Source organism: Pholis gunnellus (genome assembly GCF_910591455.1).
Source record: "Pholis gunnellus genome assembly, chromosome: 3".
NCBI lineage: Eukaryota > Metazoa > Chordata > Actinopteri > Perciformes > Pholidae > Pholis > Pholis gunnellus.
Genome location: NC_136529.1, coordinates 27,191,374 through 27,214,399, shown reverse-complemented (window position 1 = coordinate 27,214,399; position 23,026 = coordinate 27,191,374). Strand labels below are relative to the sequence as shown.

The window sequence follows — 23,026 nt, the reverse complement described above, 5'->3', positions numbered from 1 at the left end:
TGTGTTGGTGTCTTTGTCTTCTGTCGTGTTGAAATACTCCTAAATGACAGAGTTCATTGCAAACCATTCAATGGATTCTATGGCAGCATAAAAAAGCAATTTACAGTAACCCTTTCAACACAACCCTGTGTATGTAAGGACAATAGAAGTTAGAAATGTTCATATGTTGTTAAAACAACACAAAGACCCAAAGAGAAGACACTGTGGCCTACATAGAATTTGAGAAGGACTCATTTATATTAATTTACATTTGTGGTTACTGGAGGCAACAGCGAGTGTTTTAATAATTCAGCTCCTAGAGTTTGAAATGACACAAGTAACAACCACTGGGAGTAGCACACACGCTTTGTTTTAACCAAAATACATCTCCCCCCATAGCAGCAGAGAGAGTGCAGAGGCAGACGGGTTTTTTGGTTCTCTCAGTCTAGCCTGCCCGACTCATTGATCTTTTATCTGACTGAGTTTGTACAAGTTATAGTCTATGGCCACGATCACGACTCAATCAACTTGCATGAACTGAAAACACACTGAAAGGGTTCTAAGATGAATACGGACAACTCCCAGAATGGAAAACGCAGCGGTAGCAACCTGTCAATCACAAGGTTGCCACGCCATTATTTACTAAATGAACATCATGCATACAATGAATACATCATGCTGCATTGAAGAAGACTTGAAACTAGAGATTGAGACCATAAACTCATGTTTACAATGTTTACTGAGGTAATAAATCAAGAGAGAAGTAGTCATTTTCTCATAGACTTCTATACAATCTGATTTCTTTTTTTTGCAAGGACGTTGCTAAGTCAAGAACACTGACAGTGCGTCCCTTCAGGCCCTGAACATTTCAACAAAAATGTTGTTGAAGATTACCAACAATGCTTTTATTGTTTTTGAATATAATGAAAAAACATCAGACTATTAAATCAAATAAAGTTTCCTGTTCGACACTGTACTCCATAATTGTGTCAGAAATACGCCCGCAGACTGTGTAAGGTCACTGGATTCATCATCACATGGCAAAAATGAACACTGCTGTCCAATGACAGAGCTTGTTACAGGAAGGCGCAGAATGTCCAGGACTCGCCCCATGATCACAACAAACAACACTTCATTTCAGTAAAGAAATAGAGTTGATCAAAACCACTAGATTGTTTTGTTTACTTTACTTTTTGTACATCTTATGAGCAGAAAAACAAGCAGCCTCCTTATCTCCACCCCGCGGCTTTGGCCTGTGAGCTACGTCGTACCAGTTTAACTTCGGCAGCACATCTACACGGCCCGTTTGCTGCGGCTAGATAACGCTGTGGGTGCATGTGGTGCCCCTTCACTCCTCCTGAGCAGCTTCTGATTGCGTCTTAGTTTTTGCATGAACATTGAGACAAGTCTAAATTACTTAAAATGAACATGTTTCTTCAATTTAAGTCTGTGATATTTAATAGCCAAAACAAACGTGAATGAATATAACTATCATAATTATTTATCAGTATTGTTTGTGTTTTACTTGAGTGAAAGTAATCTTTAAAGTATATCATGTGATCATCACCTCTGATTAGAGTTGTTTTGAAAGATCTCTTATATGTCTTGTTAAACTATGTCTTGAATAGTTTCAATGTTTTAGTGTAACTGAATCCTGCCAGCTGAATGAATATTTATTTTTGTACCAACTAAGACTGATAGGTTGTTACTGATTTACTGCTGCTTGTTTAACTGCTGTTGAATTTCTTAGACTTTTTACTTTGTAATGTCTCTTAACCTGATGCAAGGAGAAGTCCTTTTGGTTTCATTACATGTATGCGTCTTAAACATCCAGGTTTGCTTCCTCTTTCAATACTTCTGTTCAGATCACTTCATTTGCCTCAATCTGTAATTCTTACAGTCGGCTCAGTTTATCTCATTTTCTCAAAACAACATCCTAGATTTGGGAGGTTACTCAGTCATAAACCAACGCCAGCACAAACACAGTAGTGAAATAGTGTCTGAAACACAGTGAGGAGGTGACATTCACTACCGAGATAAGAAGCGCATATAAAAGGTTTCTAGGGCAGAGGTTAACGCTCGCCATCAACACGTTGCCTCTAGAGATGTAAATGGAGTGAGCTGGTCTACGAAGAGGATTTTGTCCAACAGATAAAACAATTCACCATCATGACTTCAGGGAAATGCTTCTGAAAACTGCCCTAAAAGTGAATGAGCAAAGACATTTAGTAGAAGCCAAGAGACAGGAAGGACAGCTTGGGTTATCATGTTTGTGTACCTTATTTAAATATCAGACACTAAACAAGCCTCTGTGGTCGTTCTTTCCGTGTTGCCACTCTTAAAAGGACCATGTCTTTCTAAGTATTCAAATCATTCACCTCTGTTCAAAGCATGCAGCAGGGGAACTAATGAATACTTTCAGCTTAAAGTCTGTTTTCATATTGACCTTTTTCACCCTTATTTGTTCTGCTGAGTGCTCTCTGACGCTACAGTTACAACGCTGACTTATTATGAAAAGGGACACGTTTGTAAAAGTTTTGGAATACCTGCAAGACTTTTGAAGGACTTGAAAGTAAACTTTCCAGTCAACATGGTGAAAGTCAACAGTCTGAAATTCAACTGGCTTAAAAACAAGTTAGCATGTGGTGAATAAGATAAGAAGTCATTGCATCCATTACATCACATTCTTTGTTGACCATAATCATTCTCAGTTCATTTAATAGCCATCTGCACGTTACAATGTGAAGTTTATCATGTAGGCTACACATGTAAAATTTAAATTTGAGTTAAAGACTCTTCCGCAGATTATCCTTCTCAGGTTCTGAACTGCTGCTTGCATTAACAATGAATTTAACTCAACTGTAAGTTGTTCCTGTTAATTAGTTTGCATTTAGTAGGAGCAATTGTTAAGGTGGTATAATTTTAGCCTACTGCAGCCATTGAAAACATGACTCCGTAACTTCCATTGTTCAGTGAGATGCTGCTTCTGTGTCTCTCGCGTGCTGCACAGACTCCTCACACGATTCCTTTATTTCCAACGCCGCGTGCACTATCCAGCGCTTTCGTGTGCGCACGGTTCACGCGCGTAACGGGAGCGGGCGGGGGTGAGGGAGGGCTCAGAATCTGATGTGGTGTACCCGTGAGAGCCGGTTGAGATACCGACCAACCAACCAACTCGTGAAATGGGTAGGGGGACGGGGACGGCCCCCTTAATGCTGCATTCACGTGCTGCTCGTAACCCCCCCCCCCCCCCCCCCCCCCCCCCCCACCCTACTTTGAAAACTGAAAACATTTCCGTGTCACTTGGCGGAGCCTTTAAATGCTCCTGGATAGGAGTGGGTGATTACAAAATAAGCCCCGGGACAGAGCTACTTTGTGGCGGAGTGATGAGGAGAAGAAAGTGCACCGAGGCGGTCCGGTGTTTTCAGCCGGGTGCGTTTGGAAAAGACGCGCCGGTTCGCATCAGTTCCAAATCCACTTTCGCTCCTCGTGTAACGGCGCACTTGACAGAAAATCAGAGGCGGGCCCTCAACGCAGCGTCACGCAGCTCTCCTGTTGCGCTGAGAGGAGGCAGGCCGGTGTTTTTCCACTGCCGCGGATGTCTCATGTCCCCCCGTTTAGAGAGACAAAGGTCAGAAAGAGAGGTTTATAAACAGGCTAAAATATAAGCTACCGACTCGTCCAGCCCCTCAGTCGCTCTCGCGGACACAGACAAGACGACACGTGCAAGGGACCGCGCTCAAAGGACATTAAAAGGACAAAATAATATACAACATTACATCAACAGAGCAGGTAACGGAAAAAAAATCTAATAATTTACATCCTCTTGCACACCTTAGAAACGGGTCTGGAAAGGATGACTGCGCTCTTCTTAGTCACATTATTCCGATTTTTATCATAATTATGATTTCCATGCGTTTATTTGCGTCTGTGTTGTGTCTGAATGAGATTTCTTTTATTTTCAAACCAAGAGCAGCGTTAAAGAAGAGCGCGTGCATTTATGGGTGGAAATGATCAATTAGCTGCGTTTTCTTGCATTTCTTGGTGTTTTCTATTCATTTGTACTGGTGGCAGTGTTAACGCGGATGGGAAGCTGTGATGTAGATGTTGGATACAGACTGCTCTCTCTCTGTGTTGAGTTGGTGGATTTCAATTTTTTTTAATAGCTTTAAATGTAACCTGAGTAACCTTTTTGTCTTCTTCATGTGTTTTCTAGACTATTCATACATTCGTGCGTGAGATGCTCTTAAGGGATATTTTATTCTTTTATTTCTCTTTTTTTTCCCTCCACCCTCATGTTAAGGATGTCGAGCAGTCCATTTTATGTAGACTTCCAGGTATGAACTGGTTATTTTCTTTTGTCATGCAGTCCGTCTCTTTTTCCAACATCTGTATAGATTTGAGTTTTATTCCAGCGGAAGGAAATGGTCCTGTTGTATATTCTTATTTTTGCTTTATTTCATTGACTTCATTTCATTTAATTCCGTTATTAAACCGCAAAAGAAAAGAGGGGGAAGTGAGGCGCTCAGAGCGCTGAGAAGGCGGAGATGATCGTCAGTCGCACGTTGCACAGCATCGCGCGCTGCTTCTCCACGAGTCTCTCTCTCTCTCTCTCTCTCTCTCTCTCTCTCTCTCTCTCTCTCTCTCTCTCTCTCTCTCTTTCTTTCTCTCTCTCTCTCTCACTTTCTCTCTCTCTCTTCCCCTCTCTCTCTCTCTCTCTCTCTCTCTCTCTCTCTCTCTCTCTCTCTCTCTCTCTCTCTCTCTCTCTCTCTCTCTCTTCCCCTCTCTCTCTCTCTCTTCCCCTCTCTCTCTCTCTTCCCCTCTCTCTCTCTCTCTCTCTCTTCCCCCCTCTCTCTTCCCCCTCTCATGGGTTTCTTAAGGTAGAAACAGAATGGATTTAAAGGTTTGTGTTCAGTGTGTATGTACAGTACGAGATCAGCACAGTAAGAATGGCAGTCTTCAAGGTGGGTTTATTCCATCCCACGCCCCTCTCTCTCTCTCTCTCTCTCTCTCTCTCTCTCTCTCTCTCTCTCTCTCTCTCTCTCTCTCTCTCTCTCTCTCTCTCTCTCTCTCGCTGTTGGATCTCTTAGTTAGGGAGCTGCTCTGCTCTGCTGCCGATTATTTCCTGGTGTTACAATTGGTGTTTCTGGCTGCCCACCCAGAGCTCAGGACCTTATATGACTATATAAGTGTCTGAAGATAACTTCTGTTGATTTGACGCTGTGTACATTTTAAGGAGATTAATTGAATTATGCACAAATGCACAAAAACTTTGTCCTTTGTGGTGTTATAGTCCTGATGGTTTTGACAGTTTTTCTCTTTCGAATCTTCATAGAAACAAGTTACAAACTTCTCTATGTTGTCTTGATGAAGTACAAATATTCTCAGACTTTTGTCTTGATAACAGAATTCTTTATATTAGTTTGAAATCTTCCTTTACATGCAATCCTGGCGATCGCCTAAGTCATAGTGTGAAGCCCTCTATCGTTACTTCCTTAGCAGGTAGTTCAACGAGAGCATGACTTGCTGTCCGTGTGAAAGTTTGTGATTTCAAGATGCAGAGAAAACATGCTAATCCAAATGGAGACACGGTTGTCATAAACCTGTGCATACCTTTCCCAGAATGCAGAGTCTTTTGGGACTCTGCCAAGACTTTGTGCCGGCGACTGCCGTGGCCGGACGCATTATATCTATATCTTAAGGTTGTCCGTCTGTCCGTTCCTTTCTCAATATCCCAGGACAAAAACTTCCACTTGCACTCAAAGTTGAACTGATTAGAATTTGGGGCTCAAAGCTCACTGTGACCTGTTCACCGTGGCCATGACTCAAGAATATATTTGCTAAATATGACAATAATAAGAGAAAACTATGATGGGATGACATTTCGGACAGACAATATGATTGGTTGGCAGAGGCATACAACTGGTAACTATAGTTATTTACGGCTGTCATTTGCTGCTATTTTGTGCAAGGATTTATCATTTTTTGCCATGGATTATACTCTTGGCAGGATGGAAAGTAATAAATAAGAATAAAACTCTCCCCTGAAACCCAGTGTAAAGATGTTCTTGTTGGTTAGCATGAAAAGTGAAACGTCCCATTTGGGGACTTCTTTGTAGATGTACTTGGGGTGGAACCTTCTAGCTGAATCACACAGACTGGCTGATAAACTGGTGTACAAGTCCAACCTTTCAGCTCCTGACCCTGAGATTAATCGAACTAATCTTGGCTGCTGTAGCGTCCTCTTCTGAATCGGCCACTGTCGCATCAGATCTCCTGCATCCAGAGACTCACCTCTGACTATAATGCTCTCTTTGTGTCCTGTGGCTGCTTCTGTAGGTGGCACACTTTCTCTTGCTGCTGATCATGGAAAATACAAAAAAAACATCACTTGATTACACAAAATGCATCGAAATGTTCCAACTATCCAGTTGTATGTTTGGATATTTATTTAAGTGAAAAATGAAAGCTGCTGTATTAACTTGTTTGCTGTTAAATCATTCATTAAGAGTGTGTTTGTGAATTCTCAGTCATAAGCACGTCAGCATTCCCAGGGTAGTTTTTACAAATGGAAACTGAGAGAGCCAACAGTGACAGGGTGAATAAAACCATCAGCCTCAGTTACACTGCAAGAGCTGCCGTCAGACTTCCAGTATATGACCGTCTGTCAGTGATATCAGCTCTTCCTGAACCTCCACTGCTACTGTACATATTAACCAGCATGAACCACTGAACCACACACACCCAGACAACCGCCCCTGGAGACACTACAGGTGAATAGGGTTACAAATTTGACTAGTAGATAAAACATCCCCGGCTGATTACTGACATTAAGACAAGCCGTTTTTTGTACTGCATTTGTACTACAAAATGGATGGTTATATATGCAATTAAGGAATGATCTTTTTAAATATGGGCTGAATGTTGCAGACATTTCCAGAACCGAAATCTGAACATTGGATAAAGCCAAGTTAAAAACTCTTGTTTCATTTTGTTGACCTATTAGAGTCAAAGGTTTTTACTCAGGGGATTTTGGATACCTCTTTGTATCACTAGCTAAATCAGAAAATACTGTCAACATCCATAAAAAAACAAGTTTTGCCATGTTTTTTTACAAATAAAATGCTGTATAAATGAGTCTCTGAACAATGTGTGAACAAACCCCTCTGTGTATGTAAGAGCTGCTGAAGTGGAGATTTCTGGATCAGCGTCTGAGAAAAAACAAATTTAGAGAAAACGTCTTTTTAAAGAGATGTTTAGTTACATTACAGACATTTTGAAGACACTACAGGTGAACAGGGTACATTTTATTCTAATAGATATATCATCATGAAACTTCCCCAGTAGAGTACTTACGTTTAGACTATTTTCTATATTACAAATTTTCTGAAAGTTTATGGTTAAATATGCAAATTAAGCATTATCTAAAGGTACATTTTTGAGAATTTAGGAGAAATCTTGTAACGCAAATAGACAAACTAGTAAATATATGTGTACTGTATGTTTTCTTTCCCCATGTCTAGTAGAAGATATGTTATTATTATTATACAAAATAGCACTAAATTGACCAGAGCATGAAAAATGATGTCCTTGGAGGTCTTCCTCTAATGTTCAATGGTTTTATATAATTGTGTTTTAGTTTGAGCAGCTAGTAATCTCGGTCAGCAGCTGAAGGTGAAAGCAGTTAAAATGTTGATTTATAGCCGGCTTTCAGGGGGGTCAAGCTTGTTATTATAGGAAGGAATGCCAAGTGCCCATCTTCACATGTTTATGGTGGAGGTCAAGTATTCTGATGGAAGGTGAACGACAGACTGTAACAGACCAGCGACCCGCTTACCGACCGATAGTTGACATAATGGATGAACTCTGCATCGAAAGTGGATCATCTGAACAACCAGAGATTTGAAGCAGCAAGCAAAAGCAACCTTTGGACATCTGCACTTCCATGACCACTGAGCAAACTCGACCGCCGAAGACTGTTCAGTAAGCTGCCGCCGGAAAACAAATTGGTGCATTTTTGTTTGCGATGCGGCCATTTCACCCTTCAAACTGGGATGTCTTGGATTTTTAAAAACCCTGCGTGGATCATTACAGCAACCAGAAGGCGGAAGTAGCAACCTTCTAAATGTTAAATATTTGGAAAGTTTGTACATCTGTCGTTCCACGACAACTGAGAAAACTCAAATCTGCTGATGAAGAGTGTGTGTGTGTGTGTGTGTGATGTGGCCAAACAGCTCCACAACAAGAGAGTGGGTGAACCTTGGGTTATCATTTAGTCGGCTGCTGTTTCCAACGTCCAATCATTTGTGTCCCAACAAACCAGAGCGCTGACCAATCAGAGTCCCGAGGTTCGTTCAAAACTAAGATGGCGGCTCCCGAAGAGGTTAGCGTAGATGCTGCAATAGCATCAGTTACATCACAACTGTGTTTTTATTTTATCATTGAAAGAAGACCGAAGAACAACATTGAAGGCTTTCCTTGATGCAAAAGATGCGTTTCGCTCTTCTCCCCACTGGCTTCGGCAAGAGTTTGATTGACGGATGGTTCATCCAATCACCTGTCATGTATTGTTCTTGAAGTTCCCGGCCTTTCCCAGTGTACACAGTGCAGGTACTAATAACTGCTTCTCCGATGGTTCTGTGTAACAAACCATCCGCTGGGTCAGGTGAGCAAACTATGATTATCAACCAAAAATTCATATTTTCTTCTTCTTTGTCGATGGTATTTCGTTTTTGCATGAGCTGCACTTGAAGTGCCATCTGCTGGTAAAATGAGTAGTTCCTCTTTTTTTCAGTAGAATCTCATGACTCAGACTTCCTGGCACCAGGCTCTTTTGTGGTCTGACACGGTGACACGGTGTTCATGTAAATGTGCGAGGTAGCCGTTTGTACTTCACACATATATCTGATACGACATGAATGCACGGTTGAAATGATAAAAGCTGGCGCATTCATGCAGCCGCCGAAAAAATTGGTGATAAACCCCAGCTTAGCACTGAACCACCCACTCAGGATAAGAGCAGGGATCTCGTCAGGGCAAAGCGTCTTTGTGTTGTCCTGAGACTGATGCTACACGTACTGATCCGTAGGTTCCAGATCGTTTCATGAATGCCAAGACGTACTCTGGTATCACAGTCTAGCTACAAATCTTAGTTTATGTTAGTGTGTGGAAACAGGAGTGGAACCTACTGACCTGCATGACATTGAATTCTAGAAAAAACTCAAAAAAATACAGAGAATCAACAGTGAGTGTTGACCCTAGTTAGATAAGACTAGAAGGTATGCACTCTCTGCATTCTTTAACTTTTACACTTCCTGTTATCTCTGTCTGTGCCTCCAGCTCTCACATGCATTCTTACTGTGATACTCTGTTACACTTGACGTTTCCGTCCCTCATGCTGTGCTGTTTCCAATCTTGCTCAATTTTGTTTTATCTGCATCTGTTGCATCTATATTTGTCTTTATGTGCGTGTGACTCACTTTTCTTTGTCACTCTCTCTTTTAGTAACCCGTCTGTAGCTGATTTCCAAAATGTATGTTTTTATCAAACAAATATATTCTCCTATAATCCATATTCTTTGGCGTTTTGCCTTTTTAAAAACATTTTTACAGAAGTCATAAACTGTTTGCTAAACTGTACTAACGAGGCTTTCCAGCAGCAATCTAACAGCACCATGAATTGCTTTTATACGTATAACCACAATACAAATAAATGACACGTAGGCTACGCTAGGATCAGGATGTTGGTCATTTCTTTTGATACGCTGCAACAGTGCAATGAAGAATAGTTATCGTGGACATTTGAGGCCCATTATCGTGGCCAACCTATATCGTGTCGAACAATTATCTCTTCATATCGCCCGAGCCTAGTTGGAGTAAAATATCAGTTGTGATTCTCAAAGAGAGGAAGGAGTGAAAGAAATGTGGGGCAGAGGAGGTGGAGGAGGAGAGTGGAATTAAAAGGTGGTCAGCCCAGTGGAAACGTACATGGTCTTAGAATAGGAGAGTGTGTTATGTAAGTGGTTAGAAAGTGTGTGTGTGTGTGTGTGTGTGTGTGTGTGATGGTGGCTGGGTTTTGAAGTCACTACATGAGTCTCAGCCCAGCGATCTCTCCCACACACACGAGACAATGAGTCTCTATGTTTTACAGCAAGAATGTTGCCTGTGCTTTAAATCATCCCAAAGGTCACCGTGATTCCCACGGCGTGTCTCGCTCTCTGGAGGTCGCTGGAGGCAACGAGCAACACCAACCTTTCCTGCTTGTGTATCGCTGCTCTCTAATGACTGTGATGAATTTCACCGCCCCTCACAACGTCAAACTCTCTTTGCTCGAAATGTGAAATCTGCAAATTCCTCGTCCGACAGTCAACCTTTAAAACAGCATGGTGACGTCTTCTACTTTGGGTCTTCCGATGAAGCTTTTCTGGGTGGCACTCTTTTCTTCTGGTAGATTAGCTATGGCAGCTACTTCTGCTAATGCTCACTGCTCAGTTCCACCCATTCTCTGCTGCCCATCCGGGGTCCATGTGGCAGGAGATGACAGCAAAGTAATGAAGGTACAGTAGACCATGAGCCCTTCTCCCCTGGGATGTCCGCCAGCTCTTTCACACCTGGGGTCAGGTTCCGCCACTGAGTCTCCACCCAGTTGGTTGTCCTGGAGCACCTCCACCGGGAAGTGTCCAAGAAGCATCAACATCAGATTCCTTGAGCTACCTAAGCTGCCTAGTTTCAATGCAAAGTTCTTTTTCCGGATAGCTGCGCTCCTCAACCTATTTCTAATGCTGTGTTCACACAAGCTTCAATAGCATCACGGATCAAGGTGAAAATAAAACGTATGATTGGTCGACGCTTTAACGCTTTAACACATAATTGGAGCGTCCTTCACACCGTGACAAGTGTCGAGGGTTGCCGATTGCTGTGTTGTAAAAAGGATTGCAACCACATTGCCCAGTTTTAATATTTTTTCTTGACTCTTCGTTTATACAAAAGTTATACTTTAAAGAAGACGTTAATTATTGTACATTTATCATCACCATGCTTACCCTCTAGCAAAATATGATCGCATATTAAGTGTTGAGAGGAAGTAAATGAATGTCAGGAAAAAGAACAGTGTTGCCCTGAAGCACTTTATTTGCATTTATCCAAAATAATTTATAGTACAAAGTGCAAATGTAAAGCAACGGGCTTCAATGTTGTAAATGTGTTACACAAGTGTTACGCAAACGCTTTTGTGAACTCGACAAGGTTGACGGATGATGCAGAAACACAAAGTAGCAAAACAAACCTCTATTTGTATTAATACACACAGATTACTTATTTAATATTTGATGTGATTGTGCATCAGTATTGATTGTGGATCTCATTAATTCCCATAATCCACGTCTGTAACTCCCATCTGTTCTACCTCTTGCTCAGGAACAAATGTGTTGCTCTGCATTGTAGATAGCTGAATATGCCAAATATGGTACAATGATAAGAGCTCAATGTGATTAAGGCTTAAGCTGTGGAGATGATTGTGTAATGTTTAGGCATCTTTTCCTTCACTTGGTTTTCAGTGGAGATGCATGGATTAGATATTGCATTGGATCCTATGTAACCAAGCCTGTGGATGTATCATTTGATACATTTCACCCACTTTTTCTGTGGTAACTTTTATAGTGAGTTTTAAAGCTTCCATGGAGTGCCACAAAGCTCAGTTTTAGGAGTCACCATCTGCAAGGTTTGAGAATGTATTTCTTTGCTGATGACACCCAACTCTATAGTGGCGTCCATCCTGTTTGTTTTCAGTAGGATTGGGAAGGGATTTGCTTTGCACGCTGTGCCAAAATGAACCGAAACAAGGCAGTTAAACTGAAATGCATTGTGATACAGTGTAAGCAAGCAAATCACAGTGTGTGCTACTATTAATGCTTGTCTAAAAATATAATTCAACCACAATCGATTCATTCAAGTGTTTCTTGTATAAACAGTCTCCATGATCCCATTCTCTCTGTGGTCAAAGAGCATCAGCCGGTGTTGCAGGATAGTTCTCTCATCTCGCATTAATTGTAGCTGGTTTTGTTATTCACATCAAAATGCCATTCCGCCTCTGTAGTGGAAGTAATATCACTCTTGGCCATTAATATCAACCGCTGTAGTTTGCCACGGACATAATGGAGTCCATTGTATCTCAAGCAGGAAATACTAAATTAAACACACACACACACAGCGTGTGCTTTCATTTTCCTCAGTGTTATTAATTAACTGTCTAGGAAGTCATGAAAACGAATGTGTCTGTACGTGTGTTTGTGAAATCATTAACTAGTTTGAAGGATACTTGCCTGCGCTATCAGATAGATGGCGGATGTACTGTACAGTTGGTCGCTGCCAGAAAAGAAACGAGCAGATTTCTTTTAATACTTGTTTGGTAAAAGTTTCGTAATCATTGAAAATAAAATAAGCAACAGATAAAAAACACACAAGGATTCATCTGAGATGTAATATTGTCGTCGATCCTGACCCGTTTCAGGATCTTGCAGAAAGTCAGAGAACGGATGAATGAGAGAGACAAAGATCTGCTACAGCAGTCTGCTAGATGGAAATAGATAAAGAAATGACATTTCCCACAATGACAGACATCTGCTGACTACTAAGTATGTCTGTCTCTCCCTCTGACTCTCTCTCCCTCTCTACTGCACGTATACACATACAAGACTGAAGAGCCCCGACTTCATCCGTTAAAAGGACATTTTAAGTGTGTTTGTTTTAGCTGTAGCTTTTAATTCAAGGCAGATACATTGAAAACAAGCAACTTGTACTTCCACTACAACATTGAGCTAGTGGGTGAAGCTGAATGACTTTACAACAAAATCAAAATCAATGCAAACAAACATTTAAGATGGAAGTCAAGGGTTTATGTGTAGGTGGAAGCTTTTGCATGTATTACATTTTGCTAAAAAAAGGTTATTTTTGGGATCTAACTGTTGCATTGTTGCGTCGCGTTGGTGTGCTGTTACGTAGCGCTGTTGCCTTTCGCTGTTTGTAACGTTAGGTTAAATATTACGTTACACTGATACGTTGTGCTTCATTTTGAACACAAACTTGATCATTTTGCTAAACTTAACGCAGTAGTTTGTTGCCCAAACCTAACTAGTTACTAATTGTATGTGTCTGCAAGCGTGATGCAAGGTTGATATAAATGATATCAAATGTATTTTTTGTTCACGTACGTTGGAAGCTATGATCCACAATCCATTGAGGAGCCATGCTGTTAAACGTGGAGTTAAATAGTTTGCCAGTTTACCAAAGTTACGCTTGAAACAGGCTTCTGGCAGTTTGGGAGCAATAGAAAGGTATTAATATTTACTATTAATTAATTAGTGAAAAACGATCTCTTGTAATGTTCTTGGAAGTCATGAACGTCACCATTACCCTTCCTCACTCCTTGGGGCTGTTTTTTCCATTTACTCTACCGCCACCTTTGCTGAACGGTTTTTGGAGATATTGTTTGTGCAACAGACTAATATTTGGGAAACTGTAACTATAACATCACAAGTGTGATTCCCATTAAAACTAACTTGTATTTTTGTATCTACTGGAGTACAGTTGACTCTATCTTGAAGATGTCCATAAATATATTGTTGGATCATTTTAAAAGCTTTCAGGGCAAATAGACGATGTGAACACCTGGAATATCGTGTAGTCTTTCCTCTCTTCTTTCAGCACACGTTTGAAAGTTTTCAAACCTAGTTGTCCGAAGCTGCCGCCACCAGTCACCAGCCAACACTTTGGAGTGTAGCCAGCCACCGTCAAGTGGTTCTGTTGGGGTCTGAAAATCTATTTAGCTTTCTACGTATTGACCGCAGTATTAAAAGGCTGCTGTCAGTGGATTCATTTCGATCCAATTCTCACTGGATTTTTTATTTTTTTCTCCGTCTCCTGTTTCTACAGAATGGCACAAAAAGAGAAACTTCAGTGCCTGAAGGATTTCCACAAGGACACTCTGAAGCCGTCTCCCGGTAAAAGCCCCGGCACACGGCCCGAAGACGAGGCGGAGGGCAAACATCCGCAGCGGGAGAAGTGGGCCAGCAAGTTGGACTTTGTTCTGTCTGTGGCTGGCGGCTTTGTTGGTTTAGGGAACGTCTGGCGTTTCCCGTACCTCTGCTACAAGAATGGTGGAGGTAAGGCATTGTTATACCTCATCTGTTCATTGGGTTGATTTGCTTATCTGCTTTTTTTTTCACATTTAAAATGACTGTTTTAACTCCACCCAGGTGCATTCCTCATCCCCTACTTCATTTTCCTGTTTGGCGGAGGTCTGCCGGTCTTCTTCCTGGAGGTCTCCCTGGGTCAGTTCACCTCTGAGGGTGGCATCACCTGCTGGGAGAAGCTCTGCCCCATCTTTACTGGTACGTCCCCCAGTGATTTGAATTGACTGTTGCTGTAGCGTTACATTTGCGGGCAAACATAGTGCCGGTTTTCGGTTAACATAACTCTGCAAGTGGCGTCACTTTAGTGCAGCAGCTACGTCACAAATTAGTGAACACTGACTCTTGGTTTCACACGGGACACGAACAATGGTCTACTGGGTAACAATCTGGTGATTTTGTTACCCACCCGTACACCCCCACCTCCTCCCGACGCCGAGTTACGTGGATCCCATAACATGTATTTTAAAGGTTTATTTATGAATTATACTGCATTACTTCTCAGCTACGAAGTGTGTGAGAACAGCATGAATACCACATGATACACACTGTGTTACATACATATTACAGGCTGGTATATGCTTTTCACTGCAAAAAAAAACATTTAATAGATGATTAAACCAATTGTGGTAGTTTTTTTTTTGTCAGCTCCACTTATAGCTCCGCCCCCTGCCCCGCCCCCCCCCACGGCGTCTCACTAATGACCGATGAGCCACGCAGCAGCAGCGCTGCTATCAGCAGCTCGTCTCCTGCCCGACTACTGGGCTTAACATTTTTCCAGACCTCTGTTGTTTTTCACAGAGGAATGGCTGTGCAACATAAGGCTGAGTCACACCAGACTCTCCTCCAATCAGACCGCTGAGACATTACCCTGCAACCGTTACCAGGCAACCAGGCACTGCACGGGTACACCGACACACTGAGGCCTCTATTCAGCGCTAACCTTCTCCGGCTCTCACCTCGCTCCCCGGTGAAAACCTTCTCTCTTCTGAGAAAAGCACACTTTAGAGTCGATGTATTTCATGATTTTACATCGGAGTGAATCACACCTTTTTATTTATTTCTCTTTCACTTCTTCCATCATATTTCCTTCCTTTCCTTTCCTCCTCGTTCATTCCCCTCGTCGGTTCTCCTCACCTCCCCCTCTCCTCCTGTCCGCCGCCAGCTGATTAAGGTTAACGCATTCATCATCATCTATTCTGCTCTCGGTCGGTATTTGTTTTTCAGTTTTTTGCTTTTTAATATTCACTCTACATACGTAAACATCGTCTCTAATCTCACCTCAGGTTTGTTATTTTAGTTCGGTAATTTTATCGCCGTGACCGTTTCATTATCTTCATTTAATTATTTACTCATGACGCTGTTCTCGCTTTCACTTTCTTCCTTTCAGACACATTATCCCCCCGCCGTCTCACACACACACACACACACTTACACGCACACGCACGCACACACACACACACACACACACACACACACACACACACACACACACACGCCCGAGACGGTGTACAGAGTGTCCCAAATCACACGTTGCTACGGCAACAGCGCGGCAACACATCAGAGAGGTGAAGAGAGAGAGAGAGAGAGAGAGAGAGAGAGAGAGAGAAAAGAAGCAGATCAGCCAGAGGAGGCGTGAGATGGATTGATAAAGACGAGGAAAAAGGTGGAGCGAGAGGAGAGAGGGAGAAAGAAAGGAAGGAAGGAAGGGAGGCCATGGAAAAAAATGGAGGCAGGATGAAGGGAAGACAAACAGAGAGAGAGAGAGAGACAGAGAAGGGGAGATAGAATGAAGGGAGTGGAAAATCAAAAGGATTAAAGCAAGAAAAGAGAGAGAGAGAGAGAGACACGGTAGATGGAAAACAGAGATCCCCTTCTAGACCTTTCTTGTCAACATGATTTTGGAAATATAAATGTAAAGTCCCGTCGCGCTAATGAGGCATTATGGGTTTGATCTGAAATGAGAGAAAGAGAATGGAGACATGTGGCTGCAGACTTCTGAGTCGCTGCCCACGTCTCGTGTTGTGCTCATTGAAAAACCTCCGAGAGCAACGATCATTCGTTCTGATCCACTCCCAACAGAAGGACGACGGCAAGCGCCCGATGAGATCAGTGCAGCCAGATAGTTTGTTTTAATTCGACCTGCAGAAAGAGCAACTCTCAAATCGTTTATTTCTGTCGACATGTAAAGCGTTTGTCGTTCTTTTGTGCAGACAGAAGTGGTAGACACAGGTAGTAGAGTACAGACGGGTCACTGCTGAAAACAACCCCGGTCCACGAAGTCAAACAGGATAACGCAACATGAACACAAAGTCAAGACTGACTAAACCAGAGGAAACCGAATTCAGTCTCAACTATCAGGCGACAGGTAATTAGCCTGAAGCCGGGAACGGGATTAAAGACGATTGACACCAACGAAGGCCGGATACGCCGCACACATCTCAACGGTTTCCATCAACACGCTCGCGTTCAGTCCGGGAGCCGAGCTCGTATTGAATGACTAACAACACACAGACTGGAATAAGAGTCGTGTCGCACGGCAACGGCCAAAAGTCACGTTCTTGATAAAACGGAAACATTAATCTTCACCGTTGCTTTATTTTCATAATTATGTCATAATGTATTCTTGTTGTTGGTGTTAGATTGTTCAGTCTTAAACACCAAACCTGTTTCGCTCAAATCAAAGAGAGCAGCTGCGGGCGTGAATACGTGAAAGTATCCCGGAATAAAATACGACCGTCGCTGAATGTTCTCTGGTATTCAGGCAAATCTAACAACGGACCGAGACAGAATCCATCAAACTTGATCCGATCGCCGTTATTTATAATTCGCTCACCGATCATAATGTGCGTCTCCATCTAATCGTGCTTCATAGATGTGATCGAAATGAACCACGAAGGTCAGTTCTGTGTTTTTTGGGGGTTTCCATTCAAACCAAGTGTAGTACTGATTACCGAGTTGATTTAATATCTGCATAATTGGGCCTCATGGAAGAACATTTTCATATTATTATCTGAACTTTCTTGTAAGTCTTTTTGGTACGTCGGGCTCGTACGCGTGTGCAACGTCAGGTTCCCAAAGGCTCTTAACTTTAAATACTCGTGACAATGACCAGCGTAAACATGATGAAGGCCACCTCTGTGTTTATGAGTACGCTAAATTAAAACCCATGAATACCGTATAAGGCTGCGTGCTCTGCCCCGTATGTCCTACGTTGGAAGTCCTGCTTTTGGAGATCCCAAAAAGGAAAAGTCTTTAATTGTTTTAATGGCGCCAGCAGCAGAATTAAGAGACCAATAAAGAGTAACGGGCACAAATAACGACTGCTGTTAACGCCGTGTCACTGAAATAAGGAAGAGATGGTTCCGTATGAAAGAAACGTCTCGCCGTCAATAACGGAAACGGGAAGGGCTTCAAATAATTGAAGACGTCTATACTGATATTATAGTTTTATACAATTGCATCAATTGCCAATCTATATGTTTGATATTGTTAGGCTTTATGAATATATTGAGAATCATATTAGCCAATAATTTGAATTGCAGAGTCAACGAGGATAACACCATTATGAAGTACTAGCTTCAAAATTTAGCTTCTAGCTAAGAAAATAGACTTCTGCAGCAAGTTCTCCTAAATCACTCGTACAAGCCGCATCAGACCGGATCTGTTGGTACGAGTGGTTCCCGTTATTTCAACGGTTAATGACGCTAATGAAAGATTTCCCATCGCACCGTCATTTTATCACGCTGCCACTAAATATCACTGGTGGTTATTCCCTCGGTCTCGATCCTCCAAAGATACCGTCGTCACCTGGGAAGTGAGACGATGCGTTTCTTTACGCTGGTCATGTGCGTTGAAAAAGGATCGAGTGTGAATGTAAACAGAGCGAGCGAGGTCAGCCGAGGTCAGCGGACGAGCACAAGAAATGACATCATGGAGGAGGACGCATCTGTTTGTTTGATCAGCACTGTTCCATGTGATCCGAGCCTGTGTGTGTGTGTGTGTGTGTGTGTGTGTGTGTGTGTTTAAAGATGTAGATTCATGGCAGCTGCTAATTAGTGGAGTGATTAAAAGGACATGATGCGATGGTGAAATAGTTCACACATTCACACACACACACACACACACACACACACACACACACACTCTAGAATTCATGCGGATATTTCATAAAGACCAGGCGCGAGCACTCTTACACACACACACACACACACACACACACACACACACACACACACACACACACACACACACACACACACACACACAGATGGCCAATGACGTTGAAGGACATTAATTTGGATGAGTGGCCTCTGTCGGCGGTGTGTGCTGACTGATACACACACACACACACACACACACACACACACACACACACACACACACACACACTAATATACTTATACGACCACAATCATTACTTAACCTCTTACCTAAAACCTAATCCATGTTCAAATCTTGACCCAAATCCCAACTCCTACACCTGCTCCCATTTTCTTATCTTTCTATGCTTGTGTAGTAGGAGCACACACACACACACACACACACACACACACACACACACACACACACACACACACACACACACACACACACACACACACACACACACACACAGTCAAATACCATTTAAGAGCAGGGTAACACCATTGAAGGTTAAATATTTAAAAACACATTGCTGTCGACCTTGAGGAGGCCAAATGCACGAGGAGATAATACTGACTTCTGAGTTTTTCTCATTCAATGTAAACCTTCTTTTTGACGGCTGCACTATTGCATCAGATTTACATCATTTCAAACGCATTTCCATGTGACGTAGCCTGAGGTGCAGTAGATTATATAATACAGCTCTGTGGGGTTTGAACAGACGTGTCTCTGGCAGCAGCACAGAGGAGGACCGCCACAGAGAAAGCATCCTGCTGCCAGCTTCTCAAGGAAAATGTACAAACAAATGTGTTCATCATTCCTTCTCTTGGGGACAAAAGAAATATCAGTGATGACATTTTGGACAGACACGGATGTGGATCATGATTGGTTGGCAGAGGAGCAGTAATTGTAGTTTGACATAACAATACAATATTTTAAAGAGGGTTCAGTTTATTTACTTTTATCAATGAACGCTGTCTGTTCGTCATATTTGGACCTTTAGTTGCTTTTTTCCATTTCGCTGAACCGTTGATGTCTTCATGTCTCGTCTCCTCTCTCCTCTCTCCTCTCTCCTCTCTCCTCTCTCCTCTCTCCAGGTATTGGTTACGCCTCCATTGTGATCGTGTCCCTGCTGAATATCTACTACATCGTCATCCTGGCTTGGGGCCTCTACTACCTGTTCCAGGTAGGTTTGGGAAGAAATTTGAAGAAAAAAAACCAACTCTGGTGGCAATAAAGTTAAGCTCTTTCATTTCCATCATAATAAAGGATTTTATCAGGACATAGTGACTTCTGGTACTTGACCCTCTATGTACTGGCTAGCTAGTATAAGGGTAATGCACAGCTGATAAAAGGTAAATCATAATTTCCTACCAGCCGATGAACACAATGTAAGCTGAAGTTGGTTCATATAAAGGCAGTGATGATGGAATTAAACCCGTCAGGAGCAAATTCATCGTCTTCTGATCCACTGAAGAATGTAGCGTTGTCATTTAACAACCAGTTTATTCCTGTTCTTTTCTAAGGAATACGTTGTTCTTTTGAAAGCTCTCCTTTGTTTGGAAAAATACATTTAAGTCCAATAAAACAAAAGAGTTTATCTGCTCAAAGTTGGCCCAGCCACTGTTCAAAATACCCAGCATGCAGTAGTAGGAAGATCAAGGGTGTCATCGTCTCTCTCATTCTCACTCTCTCTCACTCTCATTCTCACTCTCACTCTCACTCTCTCTCTCTCTCACTCTCATTCTCATTCTCACTCTCTCTCTCACTCTCATTCTCTCTCTCACTCTCACTCTCACTCTCTCTCACTCTCACTCTCACTCTCTCTCTCACTCTCACTCTCATTCTCACTCTCTCTCACTCTCTCTCACTCTCACTCTCTCTCACTCTCTCTCTCACTCTCATTCTCACTCTCACTCTCACTCTCACTCTCATTCTCACTCTCTCTCACTCTCTCTCACTCTCACTCTCTCTCACTCTCACTCTCACTCTCATTCTCACTCTCACTCTCATTCTCACTCTCACTCTCACTCTCACTCTCACTCTCTCTCTCACTCTCACTCTCTCTCACTCTCACTCTCATTCTCACTCTCTCTCTCACTCTCATTCTCACTCTCACTCTCACTCTCTCTCTCTCTCTCTCACTCTCACTCTCACTCTCTCTCTCTCACTCTCACTCTCTCTCATTCTCACTCTCACTCTCACTCTCACACTCACTTGAAAAAGGTAGCGTGTGAGCGTAGATAATGTTTGTGTGTGTTTGTGTATCAGGTCAAAGCGTACAGAATTCAAATCAATCACTTCACAGCTCATCTTGGCTCGCTCAGAAGAAGTGTATGTGTGTGTAATGGGTTCAGTCTGCCTATAGGAGAACGCCAAATGTGTGTTTTTATTATGATGTTGCATTTGTGAGACATCATAAACGTGTAATATCTGTGTTTTAAACAACAACATGTAAAGTAGTATTGAAAGAGACAAATTGGAAATGTTGAGTGAAAAAACAAAATTCCGGCAAAATTGAAGCAAAGAGCAGCGCTTGTATTAAGGTCAAGCGAGCACGTCCCAAAGCTGTCCTCCAACATAACTTCTGCTTTTTTGTTTTGCTCGTTCCAGTGTTTTCAGCCGGAGCTGCCCTGGGCCAAGTGCAATCAGCCCTGGAACACCGACCGCTGCATCGAGGACACCTACCGCAAGAACAAATCCTTCCTCCTGGCTGCCAACGCCTCCAACTTCTCCAACTTCACCTCCCCCGTCACCGAGTTCTGGGAGTGAGTTACATAAGAGAATCATTCTGGTATAGAGGAACAAAAACGCTCTGGCTTGATTGTATTTCTTTAAACCAAATCACAATGGTCTTGGGTGGTGCTAAGCACAGGATGCAGTGATGGTGCCCCTTCCAGATAGATAGTGTAGTTAACGGAAGGGGGTCAGCCAATACATACGCAGCCAGTGGCAAGTTATACCCACAGTCTACATCCACGAGTCAGACTATAGTTAAAGGAATACTTCAACCACTACATGGACATTTGGAGGCCGGGTGTAACACTGCTCTCTACGCTCTCTCGTCTCTTGTACGGACATGAGATGGTAGCGGCGGACGTGTTTTTTTAAGTAGCACGATTTTGGCATATGTTCGGGAAGTAGCTTTTCTGTTGTTAGTCGCGGCCCCCCGTTTACTTTAATCCATCAAGGCTTTTTCAGGGCAGACGTTAAGGAACTTTAATTCAGAGGCTTTGTTTTCGCTTTGATCTGATTGGCTGTCAGCCGGAGTGACTATAAAGCGACCTGGACACATTTGGAATAACCGTCAAACACCAAAGACTAAAGGGTTCTTAGGTAGTGCCAAAGAAAACCTGTTTAACTCTCCATAGGACGCAGGAAGTAGTTCAAACATCAGTGATGTGTTCATTACCCTCATAAAGACGTTCCCACATGTGTGATACACCCTCTTGATTCATTTGAAATTGATGAAATCATAGTGCTGTGACTGAGTTGTACAAATGGACCCACACACTTACAGAGCTTTCCTTTTTATGCTGCAGACATAACGTGCTGGGTATCTCCAATGGCATAGATGACATCGGTCCTGTCAAATGGGACCTGGCTCTGTGTCTGCTGCTCGTCTGGGTCATCTGCTTCTTCTGCATCTGGAAGGGAGTCAAGACCACTGGCAAGGTAAACGCGTGTTTCTGTCATCCTATACTGTCTTGTATGTATGTTTTTTTTTTATTACTAGTGTTTTGCACTCTTAATCAAGAGGAACAAGAGTTTGTTCCTCTTGAACTTGCTGAACTTAAAGTGAATGCACGAATGAATTACCCACTTTCATAATGACTGCCGGGAACCCTGACAGGGTGATGCTCATATGACTTTCTTTTTTTATTTTTTTGTAACTGCAGTCTTACCAAGACAACAATAGGGTCTATGTTCAAACTGAGTTCAGGGAAATGCAAGTTTTTCTAAGTAGAGGGTCTAAATGAAACAGAAAAGGAATCAAAGTAATTAAAAGACTGAGTTTTAGTTGTGCCAACATTTAGGTTGCAATAGTTCTCAAGAGGAAGAAGAGGACATGATCTGGTTCCACTTTGCTGTTGTAGTTTCTCAGCAGCATTTTCTCACATAAATGTTTCACCTGAAAACAGTAAAATAACAGTAAAATAATCCCAAACATTTCCTTTCTGCAATTCTTCCTTATTTCCTGAGACAAGCAGTCGGTGTAACTACGCACATCTAAATGTAAAAGGAACAGGCTGACATTTTGAGGATTACGACTCTGTGTCACAGTACGCATATGTCTCCTCTTGACAGCTTGATGAGAATCATTGCTTTGTACAGTATTGCAGGATGGATGTAGCCTATTGGATAACTGCATAAAGGGAACATATCAGACCATTTTTCAATTGCTGCTACAACAACAACAACAACACCAACAACACGCCCGAGACTAGAGTCAGCTCAATCCTCAGTCTGCTGTTTTTAGAACCTCAACACTATTTATTGATTGGTCGGGCCTGATTTATGCTCTCTGGTTGTTCCAAGTTGTAACTCCTGCAATAAAGCCGCTGCTGCAAGGCCAAGTGTGGTCACCGCTCTCCCACAGCGGACACTGATACACTGCTATTGATTTAAGGGACAGCCTGTGGTCTCTGCTTGTGATGATAATCCGAGAGCCACTGCCAGGAGTTTACACCTTCATCAAACACAAGTCCCTGTCTC

General features: G+C 42.4%; 1 protein-coding gene across 1 annotated transcript in view; it reads left to right on the top strand.

The window, feature by feature from the left end:
* The first annotated feature begins 3,605 nt into the window (after window positions 1-3,605).
* Window positions 3,606-23,026, top strand: part of LOC306715927 (sodium- and chloride-dependent taurine transporter-like) — a 33,375-nt gene continuing 13,954 nt past the window's right edge. The window contains exons 1-6 of the mRNA XM_079186428.1: window positions 3,606-3,771; window positions 13,908-14,137; window positions 14,231-14,365; window positions 19,408-19,496; window positions 20,924-21,078; window positions 21,853-21,985. Of these exons, the coding sequence (XP_079042554.1) occupies window positions 13,909-14,137; window positions 14,231-14,365; window positions 19,408-19,496; window positions 20,924-21,078; window positions 21,853-21,985 (741 nt within the window). The 5' untranslated portion in view covers window positions 3,606-3,771; window position 13,908. The remainder of the gene's footprint in view (window positions 3,772-13,907; window positions 14,138-14,230; window positions 14,366-19,407; window positions 19,497-20,923; window positions 21,079-21,852; window positions 21,986-23,026) is intronic.